This window comes from Diaphorina citri, unplaced genomic scaffold, assembly GCF_000475195.1.
Source record: "Diaphorina citri unplaced genomic scaffold, Diaci psyllid genome assembly version 1.1 scaffold167, whole genome shotgun sequence".
Taxonomy (NCBI): Eukaryota; Metazoa; Arthropoda; class Insecta; order Hemiptera; family Psyllidae; genus Diaphorina; species Diaphorina citri.
The window spans coordinates 57921-72920 of record NW_007377604.1 but is presented as its reverse complement, the minus strand read 5'-3'; the positions used below and the strand labels follow the sequence as shown (position 1 = coordinate 72920).

At 41.3% G+C, this 15000-nt stretch overlaps 2 protein-coding genes across 2 annotated transcripts in view; both read right to left on the bottom strand.

Moving 5' to 3' along the window:
• LOC103505353 (GATA zinc finger domain-containing protein 14-like) overlaps window positions 1–7845 on the bottom strand; it is a 17826-nt gene extending 9981 nt beyond the window's left edge. Inside the window, exon 1 of the mRNA XM_017442387.2 lies at window positions 7566–7845. The gene's annotated coding sequence lies outside the window, so the exon portion shown is untranslated. The remainder of the gene's footprint in view (window positions 1–7565) is intronic.
• LOC103505352 overlaps window positions 1–15000 on the bottom strand; it is a 26722-nt gene that overhangs the window by 5135 nt on the left and 6587 nt on the right. The window contains exons 3-5 of the mRNA XM_026820681.1: window positions 13433–13564; window positions 12550–12558; window positions 12301–12481 (exon numbers count right to left, since the gene is read on the bottom strand). Coding sequence (XP_026676482.1) covers window positions 12301–12481; window positions 12550–12558; window positions 13433–13564 — 322 coding nt within the window. The remainder of the gene's footprint in view (window positions 1–12300; window positions 12482–12549; window positions 12559–13432; window positions 13565–15000) is intronic.

Genomic DNA, 15000 nt, shown 5'->3' with positions numbered 1-15000 from the left:
AGCCATTCCGAGAAAGAACAATATCCTTCAAGATAAAATCCGCGCCGGGCGGGAATCCAACCCGCGGCCTAGCGCATACAAGGCAAATGCTCTACCAACTAACCTAACTAGGCTGGTGAACGCTCCTCGACCCCTTTACTATATAATGTGATCTACCCGGGGGTCTTGAAGTTCTTCACGGCCCCTCAGGGGCCGCGGACCCCACATTTTGGGAATCACTGTTCTAGATGAATGTGCGTGACACACGGACGGTGTTATTGGGTGGGAATGACAATATTGTGACGGTATGTGGGCGTGCGAATTTCAGCAGCGAATCGGAAATTCCGTAAGGGCGTAAGCCAAAACCTACCAAATTCCAAGTTTTCTACTGCAGCATTCTTTCCCTGTCAAATAAAATGACAAAGTCCTACCATATCTACTAACATATCGGACTGAGACTGAGTAAAGTAAAAAAAAAAAATCCAAAAACCTGAAGTTTTACAGGACATGCAAAATTTAAACCGATCAGATTAACGAATCACGGTTTAATTACCTCGACCTTTCGTTTTGGCAGGCGGATGAATCACCGATTTAATGTGGTCCACCAAACGATTCAACTTAATGGCCGGACGCATGTTTTGAACCATTTTAAAAATAAAATAAAAAAAAATGGGCGTGATTCGAACGCCAAGACATGTCGCCTGTATGAGGTTGTGTGGGTGAGATAATTGAGCCGAGGGATTTCATTAACTGTTTTGTTGCTTGGGTCTTAGATCAACCTCAGTGGTGTAGTGGTTAGTAGATTTCGGATCTGTAGGTTGGCGGGTTGAGGTGTATTTTATTATGCGAAACAAAACTGGATCAAACATGGCTGAAGATTTTGGAATCTCATTGGTTCACCCGTTTTGTTTCACATAATAAAATACAACTTTGTATCAATCAGAGGTTTTTCTGATCAGGGAACGACACAGCAATCGTGTGGTTTACCGTCCCTAGTAAGGTATTCAGCCAGCTTAGTTAGCTTTGAGGGGAGCTGGGCTGATGTGGAACTCTACTCTAAGGGCGTTATAGAGGTCTCGGATATGAGTAAAGAAAAAGCTTTCAGAATAATAAATCGTCCTTGGGTATAACCATCTCAATGTTTTTTAACCTTTAGTGGAATGTACAAACATTCCACTAAAGGTACAAAGATCCTCAACTCTACGAAGGTAGAAATTACTGGAAATTATCTCCCTCAAACGTGAACAAGTATGTGTTTGCCAGCCTAGTTAGGTAGTTAGCTTGGTAGCACGTCTGCCTTGTAAGCCCTGGGTCACTGGTCCAATTCCCGCTCTGTGCGGATTTTATCCTGAACAGATAAGGTTCGTTCTCGGAATGGCTGGCTTTCTCCTATCCTGTCTTCTTTCGCTTTGGGAACGGTAAGTCCTCAGCAGCAGGAGGAACAGTAATGTAATCGGCTGAAATTTTCGATGGCCAGTTTTTAGTGCCAAAAACACGTTTTAAGCGCCTCAATAAAAAAAAAGGTCCCTAATAGTTTCATACGTTATATTTATTTATACCATTTATAGTAATAGATTTCTCCTGATGAAGCTCCTGATGAAGCGCTTATATTTATTTATACTCTTTATAGTAACAGAATTCTCCTGATGAAGCTCTTCACCCAACCAAATTTTGGTGTCACAGTTTGATCGTTGGCCATGTGCCAATTCGCAAGCTAACAGGGACACACTATATAGCCATGTATCAGAGCAATCTGGTCTATGTAGTATCTATGTATAGTAAATAGAGAGACATGGGTATGTAATATCTATGTATAAGATATGTAAATAGAGAGACATATATATAATATCTATCTATATATAGCTGTTATAAGTATATAAGCTGTTATGTCCTCTATGGTACATGGAGCATTGGAGATGTTTGTACTGGAGATCAGTGGAGGAACAGAGAGGGGATATTCACATAGAAGGAGAGAGGAGGGAGAGAGAGAGAAAGGAAGGTAGATAGAGAGAAAGAAGAAGAAGCAGAGAGGAGGAGGAGGAGGAGGAGGAGAAAAAGACGATATGGAGAAATATTGGGAAAGAGAGATAGCGAGAGAGAGAGAGAGAGAGAGGGAGAGAGAGAGAGTGAATAAGGGGGAGAGAGATAAATATGCACAGAGGTAGAGGACAACAAGAGTAGAACTGACAATAGAGAGGAATGAGAAAGTAAAGTGAGAGGGAGAGAGAGAGAGAAAGGAAAGATGGAAGGGAGGGAGGGATTGAGAGAGAGAAAGAGGAAATATGGGAGAGAGAGGTAAAGAGAGCGAAAGAGAGAGAAGGAGAGAGAGAGTAAAGGATTGAGAGATAGAGAGAGGGAGAGAGAGAGAGAGAGCACGTGTATGAGTATTAGCTATAAACTGCATTTTTAGTCCGTCCTTCCTTTATTATTACTAATAATAAAAGGTATAGGGGACGGACTATTGTATTCGCTTCGGTGTCGTCTGTCCGACAGTGGCAAAGTTTGTGGGGAATGTGGAGTCTGCAATATTGATCAATAGACCCGGGCGAAATTCTGCAATAATTTTTCACTTGGCGGGTGAACTATTTTGGAAATCCCAGTCGGAATTTTTCGAGATACCTACTTGAAAGCTTGAACTTTTGAAGAGAAATATTGTGAATGTTGGCCGATGGACTATTTTGATTTTTTGACAGTGGCAAAGTTTGTGGGGAATGTGGAGTCTGCAATAGTGATCAATAGACCCGGGCGAAATTCTGCAATAATTTTGCACTTGGCGGGTGGACTATTTTGGAAATCCCGGTCGGAATTTTTCGAGATACCTACTTGAAAGCTTGAACTTTTGAAGAGAAATATTGTGAATGTTGGCCGATGGACTATTTTGATTTTTTGCAATAATAAAAAAACATGAAAATTTCTTCTTCTTTTTTCTATAGGTATTTACTATTTATATATTTTTTCGTAATTTTCAGCTCTTCAGTCGCAGGCACTCTTTTCTTTTACACAATGCCATTTTTTAAACCTATTTACTATTTACATATTTTTTCGTAATTTTCAGCTCTTCAGTCGCAGGCACTCTTTTCTTTTACACAATGCCATTTTTTTAAGCAATTTTAAAGCATCATTCAAACCTATGATTCTGCAATTTCGAGAGATTTGGCAAAATACCCTTTGTCATTGACAACTGTGATAATACGGCCCTAACGTGTCATTTAAGACCGGTTTTAGCGTCACCTATGTTAAGCTACGCCGAGAAAGGCCAATAAATGGATGGGTGACTTAAACATTATATTGGGAATAAAGGGAGAACGGGCTCTAGTCTTGATTTTAAATCATTACATGAAAGTAAAATCAAAAAATCAAATCGAGAATGATAATAAACTGAATATTAAACAAATTAGGTATGTACAAAGGTATTCTTTAACCATGATCGAATAAACTACCGGCTAAAAAATTCCCGGAGGGACGGGCCCTGCTTGTTACTTTTCCTTATTTTCTCCGAGGATTTGACTTTTATCTATGACCTTGAACATCTCTCTCTCTCTCTCCCTCTCTCTCTCTCTCTCTCTTTCTCTCTTCCCTTCATACATATTCTTTTAATATTTTCTCTAATCCTCCCTCTGGCTGTTACGTCACTCCCTTTTTAGCCCGTCCTTCCTTTTACGATAGTAATAAAAAAAAAAGTATAAAGGACGGGCTATTGTATTTGCTTCGGTGTCGTCTGTCTGTCGGTCTGTCCCCATAGAAGGACTATTCCAAACATGGTCGACCTATATATCAAATTAAAGGTCTTTTTACCAGGAATACGAAAGTGGTGGTGCAAATTTTGTCCAGAGAACCATAAAGCCAAAGAACGAAAAAAACTGGTTTTGGGGGATTTTTTTTTTTTTCACATTTTCTCACACAAATGAGCTCTGATCTTGAACTTTGTCGCGACGACCTATGAACTCAAAGCGAGAAAGTTTTAGATAACACTTCAGTCGTTATTTTAAGACCGGTTTTAGCGTCACCTATGTTGAGCTACGCCGAGCAAGGCCAATAAATAAATTTACCCATAATATTATAGGTAATTTCGTTCATGATAGCCACACTGCCCTCACGTGCTCATGTCACGTGAGCTCAAGTGACCTACCTTTACTTTTAATCGAACCCGGCCCTCACTGACGTGATAGTAGTGTATGGCAAGAAAGCTCCATGCCTAGCCTAATCTCTTTAGACAAGATCATAAGTTCTGGCTGTAAGCCTATCAGGATACGAAGAGTTGAACCCGGGACCTTCTGCATGACAATCAAACACTCTGCACTAGCCCAACCTCTGCAGACAAGATCAAAATTTCTGGCTGCATGCCTGATATCCGGAGAAGTCTTGTGGTTCAGGAATTCCAAAATCTTCGGCAGACGGTTCAGTCCTCAGGTGTCCTTGAGCGAAGGTCATCTCAAGGACGCGCAACTTCTGAAGGACTTTCATGAAGACATAGTTCTCAAGAGACACACAACTTCCGGAGAAGTTTTATGATGGCAAGATTTTCAAGGACGCACAAGGACTTTCGTCAATGGCATTAATAGAAGTTCAGTTAGCTGTCAACTGTTATACACAAAAAGCCCACTTAGAGGCTTAGGTGTAAGGGCAAACAGCCCTAAAGGATGTGTTAAGCTTCTAGGAATCTACGAAGCTGTCAACTACTCCACGAGGGACTCTTTTCATGAATTAAGGAGCGCGGTAGCGCTCCGCCCCGCCAAGTCAAGAAAGTTTGACCGCGCTACTAGAGATATTATACGCGACAGGGAAAGTAGCCGTTTTCAGGTAGTTGTAGGGGGACAACTACAAATGATGGAAGAAAACGGATTGCATGTGTGTGTTCGGGCATGAAAGAGGGCACTTTGACTAGGGGGGGGTTAGACTGAAGGAGGGGGCAGAGAGAGGAAACATTGACTGTAGGGAGGGCAGAGGGTTGGTATTCCGGGAACAACCTTTGACCCCTTCCACGAGGAGATTGAAATGTCAGGGAAAAATAGACGGATGAAGAAAAAGGAAAAAGATGAAGAAAAAGGAAGAAGGAAAAGAAGAAGAAGAAGAAGGAAGAGAAGAAGAAGAAAAAGGAAGATGAAGAAGGAGAAAAAAAGAAGAAGAAATAGAAGAAAAGGACGAAATGAAAAATCGAAATCGACGGACGAAGAAAATATGGAGATTGACCCAAAGGCTACGCCATGTTTGAATCGAACAGGACGACAGACAATACTTTTGAAAATCATAATAGACTGTAACGGCGGACGGGTCAGTTGACATGGACACTGCCTCGACAACATAGATTCAACTCATCGATCGACGTCGATTTTCATCAATTCATAATAAATTCACATCCATCGACGGCCGGTCGACCATGTGTGGACACACCTAAGGACCCTTTTCCCTGAACACATCCCTGCCAGCTAGTGATTTACGTTAGTTCTCCTCCTATTTCCATCTCTGCTCTTTCTAGTTTACCTCCTCCTCCTCCTTCTCCTCCTCCTCCTTCTCCTCCTCCTCCTCCTCCTTCTCTTCCTCATCCTCTTCTTCCTCCTCCTTTTTCATTTCTCCTTTCTCATCTACCTATTTTAGCCATGTTTTCCTCCTCCTCCGATTCTCCCCTTTCTTCTCCTACTTCGTCGCTTACCTCTGCTTCTTCTTGAAAACCTTCCAGTGTTCCAGTAGACACGGACTCTGCTCTTTCTCTTTTCCCCTCTCCTTCTTCATTTCCCCTTTCTTCTCCTATTCCTCCTCTCCTTTCTCCTCCTTTCGTCACTTCCCCTTCTTCCTCCGTCACGTTACTTCCCTTTTCCTGCTCTTCCTCATTTGCCTCCTCGTTTCTATCTGCCCCTTTCTTCTCTTCCTTTCACCCCCCTTTCTTTTCCTTCTTCGTCGCTTCCCTCTCCTCCTTCTTGCAAAGTTTACATTTGCCTTCTTGACCTTGACCTCGCTTAGCTGTTCCTCTTTCTCTTCTTCTCGTGCTTCTTTCTTCTCCCCTTCCTTTCCATTCTCTTTCCCATTTTCTACTTTCTTCTTTCCCTCCTTTCCACTTTCTTTCCCCTTCTCTTATTCCTTGGCTTTCTTCGTAAACAGAACGATGTGGGCGAGAGAGGTTTCTGTGATTTCAGCAAAAGTTTCTCGCTTTGTTTTTGCTGAGTTCGAAAGTTGTACTTGTTTACTTTTGAACAGCGGTGGTGTTCCACTGGTTGAGTAAACCTTTGTAATTTAAGCTGTGCCTAAACTCTAACTAAGGACCTTCTCGCCCCGTGAAATCTTAAGGTGTGTCCACACGTACATAGTTGACGGCCGTCGATCGATGCGGATTGACGGCCGGTTGACTATGTGTGGACACACCTTTAAACTGGGTCTACAGTACAGTCGACCGAAGACGATTTCTATCGACCGAAATCGATCAACATCTACTGGAACTGGAACCCATAGAAAGAAAACGATATCAAATCCCATTCCTAGCCTTAGGGGTAAACAGTCCTAAAGGATGGGTTAAGATTCTACGAATCTTGGTGGAATGGAAAAAACGTGGTAGATGCTGGTTTAAAAGCTACTATGTACCACAATTCCACACGAAGGAACTGTCTCTCGATTCGCCTATGCGGACAATGTTTCTCATTTCTAGAGCGATTTTCACTCTCAAAATTTCGACACCCAACTTGAACCCCCCGGTTCGGCACTGTTTTGAAGAGTGGGATTCACGGGTGATTTTTTTTATCCCCAAAATTTCTGCACCCAATTCAAAAACCCCAAATCCTACACTGTTCTGAAGAGGTACAACAGTCCTCTATCCCCAATCCTCATAATCCAACCAAAAATCACTACTACACACCAAAACACAAAATTCACAACGATCGAATAAACCAAAACACCATTATCACAAGAAGGGTTTCAAGTCCAAGAGACAACACTAGTCATTATTTGCGGATACTGAGATTAGACAGTGGTGTAACAAGAAGGGTTTCAGGTTTTCAAGTCCAATAGATTTAAGACAACACCGGTCATTATTTTCTTCTGGAATCTGGGCCGGGTTACCCAGAATCCAATTCCGACGTAGAATCCTGAACTGATATTTGACAAACACCTTCAGAAGAGGGAAAAATCGTGCCCAACTCAGGATTCTTCAAGAAATGACTACTTATAAATAGTTAGATTAAAAAGGTGTGTCCACATATAGTCGACCGGTCATTGATCGATGTTGACGGAACCGTCCATACTGCCTAACAACATAGATTCATCTCGTCGATCGACGGCCGGTCGACTATGTTTGGACACACCTTACGAATAACTCCAGAGTTCAATTCCGATGTAGAATCCTGGGCCAAAATTTGACAAATGACTTCAGAAGAGGAAAAATCTTGGACAACTCAGTTGAGATTCCACGTTTGTTTTTGTTTTTAGAAGTTTGATGTGTCTGGACCATAATCTGCAATTAACACTTGAATCAAGTTTAATCTCAGATTGTGGTCCCAGCCATGATCACCAAATATGTACATAGTTCACTGAACTAAACATTAAACTTGTACTTGAACGGCCTAGGTCTAAAGAACTAAAGATTGGCAAAGTTGACTTACAATTTGATGAAATGAATGGGCGCTTCTTTGAAGAATTTTCTGATAGGGTAGAGGTCCCAAATGATCCTCGAATGTCCAGTTGTCCTTGAGAAAAACTAAAGAGATTTTTTAGTGGATGTAACAATGTTTCCACTAAACTGATGGAGAAAAAACACTTCAAATTTACTCACTGAATTTATCACGATTTTTATTGTTGAAATTTTTTACAACACTTTTTCAACGTCTAGGTAGGAAAGGACGAATCAAATTGACGTATTTTTTTTCTGAATGTATTTTTGATGTTTTTTTTTTTTAACTACCTAGTTGCTAGTTGTATGTACAAAAATAATTTATTTGTCAAAATATAAAATAATATTTAATTTATTGTTAAGGATAGGTAGATTAATTTTCATAGCTTCTAAGAGAATATGAAACATTTCGTGTGTTCCGCTCCATTCACTCTTTTTGTCTTTCACCCGCCTCAACGACAAAAAACAATATCACTCATGTTGAGCACCGTCGTGCGTGGTTAGTACCTGGACTGTCTCCGCTCTAGGTATCACGTACTAATGAACATGATGGGATGGGGATGGTACTGATATTTTACTCAGTCTTGTGAAGGTACTTCCCAGTTAGCTGTAGGGTATTTAAGAGCACCAGGAAGTCAGTAACCCGTTGAAACATATTAGGGTTCGTTCTCGGAACGGCTGGCTTTCTCCTATCCTGTCTTCCTGTCTCTGCGATTTCGGAACGATAAGACCCTAGGAGTTACAGTTCACTCTATCAAACCCATTGAAAAAAGTCATATGCCAGCAGTATAAATAATAAGGTATATTCTATTCGATGGCGTTTTGTAGGCAGTCCAGCTACTTGCCTAGTGTAATCCATTAGAGGCTCCTGGACAGAATAGCGCCCGTATATCAGCCGCTTTATCACTCAACACATGTTCCAAATGGTAGGAAGGTACATGGAATTCTCGAGTGTTGTACTTCTCATGTAGAGATGGTGTACGTATGTCTGTACGTTATAGCAGTGGTTCTTAACCATTGTTTCGCGACCACAAGTGGTGTAAAAGAGGAAAAAGGGGTTCGAAAGGCGTCATAAATTGGCCAAGAAGTTTGGAGATTTTAATGATTAATAATACCGGCCTGTCTCACGCTCAGACCGGCCTGTCTCACGCTCAGATCGTCTGACTAGGTCTGTCCGTCTGACAGAACTAGGTCTGTCCGTCTGACAGAACTAGGTCCGTCAGAAATTTTGAGCGTTGGTCCGTGAGTGGTCGCCACAAGAGATTTGATAGGGGACATTGTGGAACAACGAAGACATAATCTTCCCAAAAACGAAGTGAGAAGAAGGACAGGCTAGGAGAAAGCCAGCCGTTCTGAGAACGAACTTTAAAGTTCGCCCCGGACGGGAATCACTTGGCAGGATCGGAAGGAAGCTGATATAGAACAACAAAAGCTTACCTTTGTAGTTACTGGAGCTGAATTTCTCTGGGTTTCTGTTTGAAACTTTCCAGAAGTCCTTGCTTTGTAATATGCCCTTTGGTGGCACAGCGCAATGTCTTGCCCCTATAAAAAATCTGGGAGTCTGGGCTTCCCTGGTTGGTTATCCGCCCATGGTTAAAATACAACTTTTCCAAGCTAACCAGACTGACAATCAGTTTAAGAACCCCTACTAAGCGACCTGCACTGCATTCCTCCAGACAACTTCTCTACCTCACCGTCTACCTCATGTGGGCAATCGTATGCTACTGACTTTTCCGGGCCCACTCAGGCTGGGCGAAGTAAATGTGAGTAAACGGGTAGCTTGTCGCCAAATGGTGGGTAAAATCTCCATCAATAAAGACCTTGGAACTTATACAATGACGTTAAACACGTAAAGAAAAAGCAGAATGGTACGTGACCGGTCCCCGCACGACCGTGCGTCGTATTGTTCAAGACCTCAAGCTGTTATCATTGCATTGGAGGATATCCTTAATTCCTTACCCTATCCGCCAATCCACAGCCAGATTGGATAGGTAAAGCCCCTATATACCTCCAGCAGTAAGCACTCAAACAACTATCCGCACAAGCCGCTCAAGATACTATTTATCAGAGGGGTAGTAAAAGTGAAGAAGAAGATAACGAAGAAGAAGCAGAAGAAAACGAAGCAGAAGAAATAGAGATAGAAACCCTCTACCAAAGTCTAGCTCCAGACATTCTTGGATACCTCGCTGGCGCCAGCACCTTTGACCCCTTCCACGAGGAGATTGAAATGTCAGGGAAAAATAGACGAATGAAGAAAAAGGAAGAAGATGAAGAAAAAGGAAGAGAAGAAGAAGAAGAAGAAAAAGGAAGATGAAGAAGGAGAAAAAAAGAAGAAGAAAAGGACGAAATGAAAAATCGAAATCGACGGACGAAGAAAATATGGAGATTGACCCAAAGGCTACGCCATGTTTGAATCGAACAGGACGACAGACAATAATTTTGAAAATCATAATAGACTGCAACGGTGGACGGGTCAGTTGACATGGACACTGCCTCGACAACATAGATTCAACTCATCGATCGACGTCGATTTTCATCAATTCATAATAAATTCTAATAATAAAAACACTCTCACACACATTTCTACAATTCAATTCTATTCCCGTTACTTTCAGAATTTCTTGGCAAAACAAAGCATTTTTTTTTCCGTTCTTTTTTGCCAACTCAGAAATTTGCATAGGTGATAAAGTACATTACAATGTACAGTTATCGAAATTTTGGCTATTTTGGCACATTGGCAGTTTTTAGGGGGAAAAAGTGTGATAATGATTTTCATACATAATTATGTGACACCTGTCTCGGTGGTGTAGTGGTCAAGGCGCTCGTCTGGTAAACAGGAGGGCGTGGGTTCAATCCCAGCCGAGGTATGGAATTTTATCCTCAAGATCGACGGCCGGTCGACCATGTGTGGACACACCTTCAGACCCTTTTCCCTGAACACATCCCTGGCAGCTAGTGATTTACGTTAGTTCTCCTCCTATTTCCATCTCTGCTCTTTCTAGTTTACCTCCTCCTCCTCCTTCTCTTCCTCATCCTCTTCTTCCTCCTCCTTTTTCATTTCTCCTTTCTCATCTACCTATTTTAGCCATGTTTTCACACTGAGAAAAAAATGTCGCGGGTCTCACATAGAAACGTTGCGGTATATGAGCCCACATAATTAGTTTGTGGCCTTAACGGCAGATTTGACGCGTAGGACTGAAAAGTCCTACGACTGAAAAGACTTTTCAGTCCTACGCGAGCAGTATAAAAAGCACCATTATTATTATTTTTATCATTATAATTTGGGCAGGGTAGATGATGGGATGGTAGGTATTGTCTTGTAATATAAAATTTCGATTTTTCGCCATGCGTCAGGTATTCGTGCCTTGTACCTTGTAATATACATAAATTTTCGCCGTAGATTATGTATTCGCGAATAGCAAATTCAGTGTACAATGTACAAGCTACGACTTCTAAGAGCATAGGACTTTTCAGTCCTACGCGAGCAGTATAAAATATAAGCACCATTATTATTATTTTTATTATTATAATTTGTGCAGGGTAGATGATGGGATTGATGGGATGGTATTGTCTTGTAATATAAAATTTCGATTTTTCGCCATACGTTAGGTGCCTTGTGCCTTGTAATATACATAAATTTTCGCCGTAGATTATGTATTCGCGAATAGCAAATTCAGTGTACAATGTACAAGCTACGATTTCTAAGAGAATATGAAACATTTCGTGTGTTCCGCTCCATTCACGCTTTTTGTCTTTCACCCGCCTCAACGACAAAAAACAATATCACTCATGTTAAGCACCGTCGTGCGTGGTTAGTACCTGGACTGCCTCCGGTCTAGGTATCACGTACTAATGAACATGATGGGATGGTACTGAATACTGATATTATACTCAGTCTTGTGGATGAGGTACTTCCCAGATAGCTGTAGGGTCAATTCTAGAGCACCAGGAAGTCAGTAACCCGTTGAAACATAATAGGGTTCGTTTTCGGAACGGCTGGCTTTCTCCTATCCTGTCTTCCTTCTCTCTTCGATTTCGGAACGATAAGACCCTAGGAGTTACAGTTCCCTCTGTCAAACCCATTGAAAAAAGTCATATGCCAGCAGTATAAATGATAAGGTATATTCTATTCGATGGCAATTTGTAGGCAGTCCAGCTACTTGCCTAGTGTAATCCATTAGAGGCTCCTCGACAGAATAGCGCCCGTATATCAGCCGCTTTATCACACAACACAACATGTTCCAAATGGTAGGAAGGTACATGGAATTCTCGAGTGTTGTACTTCTCATGTAGAGATGGTGTACGTACGTCTGTACGTTATAGCAGTGGTTCTTAGCCATTGTTTCGCGACCTCAAGTGGTGTAAAAGAGGAAAAAGGGGCTCGAAAGGCGTCATAAAATTGGCCAAGAAGTTTGGAAATTTTAATGATTAATAATACCGGCCTGTCTCACGTTCAGACCGTCTGACTAGGTCTGTCCGTCTGACAGAACTAGGTCTGTCCGTCTGACAGAACTAGGTCTCAAATTTTGAGCGTTGTTCCGTCGCCACAAGAGATTTGATAGGGGAAATTGTAACAACGAAGACCTTAATCTTCCCAAAAACGAAGTGAGAAGAAGGACAGGCTAGGAGAAAGCCAGCCGTTCTGAGAACGGACTTTAAAGTTCGCCCTGGACGGGAATCACTTGGCAGGATCGGAAGGAAGCTGATAAAGAACAACAAAAGCTTACCTGTGTAGTCACTGGAGCTGAATTTCTCTGGGTTTCTGTTTGAAACTTTCCAGAAGTCCTTGCTTTGTAATATGCCCTTTGGTGGCACAGCGCAATGTAGTGAGGTACTAGCAGTCTCGGGCTGTGATAGGGAGAGACGAGAGGAACTGGGAATCGATGGTAACTCGGGACACCAAGATGTCTGAAATGAGAACAATCGGAAGAGGTACGTATAGGTACATACTGATTTCACTACTTGAGAGTTAAAGCCTTGCTCTTATCTGTACTAAACCCTACTCTCTATTAACAATGGCAACGAAAAGCTAACAATTCTGGTTGACAATGTGAGGCAAAGAATTATTATACCTACGAGTATTGTGACATTAGACAAATTCATGTTGATGCAGCATCAATTTAGTTAGGTACATAAAATGTATACTTTTCAGCAAAGTTAGAGATTTTTTTTAACTTTGTGAATCCAACAGAATTGGCATCACAATGGGACAACATTAACCAAAAAAGAACCATCCATAACGGAAATTGCCTTCGATAGGAGCTTAAGGAATTTTGTGGGCTCATATTTCGGCATATTCTGTTGCTAGCATGTTAATCTATTAACAATGGCAACGAAAAGCTAACAATTCTGGTTGACAATATGAGGCAAAGAATCATTATACCTACGAGTATTGTGACATTAGACAAATTCATGTTCATGTTGATGCAGCATCAATTTAGTTAGGTACATAAAATGTATACTTTTCAGCAACGTTAGAGATTTTTTTAACTTTGTGAATCCAACAGAATTGGCATCACAATTGGACAACATTAACCAAAAAAGGACCATCCATAACGGAAATTGCCTTCGATAGGAGCTTAAGGAATTTTGTGGGCTCATATTTCGGCATATTCTGTTGCTAGCATGTTAATATTTTTTTCACTGGGTGTTATTGTACAGCCTACAACTCTATCAGAATACCTCTGTATTTATATTAATTATTATGTCTCCTTATTCTACGGGTATGTCTGACCGTATGTAAGTATATTTAGGATTGAACTGAATAATAGACCTATGCCCTGACTATTCCCGGTATTATCATACGCGTACGAGCATAAACATAATAGACAGTCAATGTGTGGCCCAGTTAGAAATTAAGGAGCGGGACCTGTAGTCTGGATTCCTCCGGATGAGGAAATGGTACTGACTGAACGAAGGCCAAGAGGACTGAACACGGAGGACATTGTCATCGTGGTGTAACTTGCGTTGGTACTCTTGACTCTCTGACACCTGAAGGAAGAATAGGGAGATTTTAGTTAATAGGAAAAGAGAGATTTTAGTTGGGAAGAATTGGGAGATTTTAGTTAGGAAGAATTGGGAGATTTTAGTTAGGAAGAATTGGGAGATTTTAGTTAGGAAGAATTGGGAGATAGGAAGAATAGGGAGATTTTAGTTAATAGGAAAAGAGAGATTTTAGTTAGGAAGAATTGGGAGATTTTAGTTAAGAAGAATAATAATAATAATTGTTCTTGTTTATACTGCTCGCATAGGACTGAAAAGTCCCTTTACTCCAGCAGTAGGCTACTACTATTATTGTGGTCAAATTCTCAAATTATAGAGAAATTTTAGCTGGGAAGAATAAGAGAATTTAGTAAGGAAGAATAGAGAACTTTTAGCTGGGAAGGATAGAGAGATTTTAGTTAGGAATAATAGGGAGGTTTTAGTTGGGAAGAATAAGGAGATTCAGAAGTTTTAGTTAAAGCCACACAATAGCAGAAAAATGTAATTAGACGGATCTTTTTGATAAGGGTTAAACCCATCACTCTAAGGGTTATATCCATCACTATACCGGTAAAACCCATTTGCTAAGGTTTTTGTTACGGGACTTTCACCTCCATTCAGCGACCAGCTACTCGCCTGCTCACATAAATTTCGCCCAACCGGAGTAGGATCGGGAAAAGCTAGCAGTATACGATTAATTACATGGTTTTTCAACTTTTTTTCATGTGTTGATAGATGTCTTATTGTCCCGAAATCGAAGAGAGAAGGAAGACAGGATAGAAGAAAGCCAGCCGTTCCGAGAACGAACATTATCCCATCAGGATAAAATCCGCCCCGGGCGGGAATCGAACCCGCGGCCTAGCGCTTACAAGGCAGACGCACTACCAACTAAGCTAACTAGGCTGGCAGCTCTTTGACTTTAAAACCTCGCCTAAGTCAGCGCAACTGTTCTATTGATTTTCAGTCATGGCTAGGAGAAGTGACCACTTCAAATAACAAGGAGTTCACCATCCTCAACCTGGAGCAAGTTCTGGATCCCAGTCGACCTATGACAACTCGGATAATGGTCCGATTTGAACCGAATGGAGGCAGTCCCAAGGTGAAGACCATTTGGCTTAACGGGAAACAGATATGCCCAGCCGAAACTCCGAGTAAGTACGCCCTTTATAAACAAGACCACCTTAAGGCTTAGGTGTAGGGGCAAACAGCCCTAAAGGATGGGTTGGGCCTTTCTTTCCCTCTTTTTTAAGTAGGCGTTAACAAAGGATTGTGCCGGGCAAGGTATTGTGCCGTGCCTTAGGAAGGGCACAGCTTTAGGCCGTGCCAGTAATTGCACAGGTAAGATTTTATGTTTCAGCGTTTAAAGAAATTCAAATTTCAAATCAATTCTCGAGATTTTTTGAGTGGATCGTAAAAAAAAAAAAAAAAAAAAAAAAAAAAAAAAG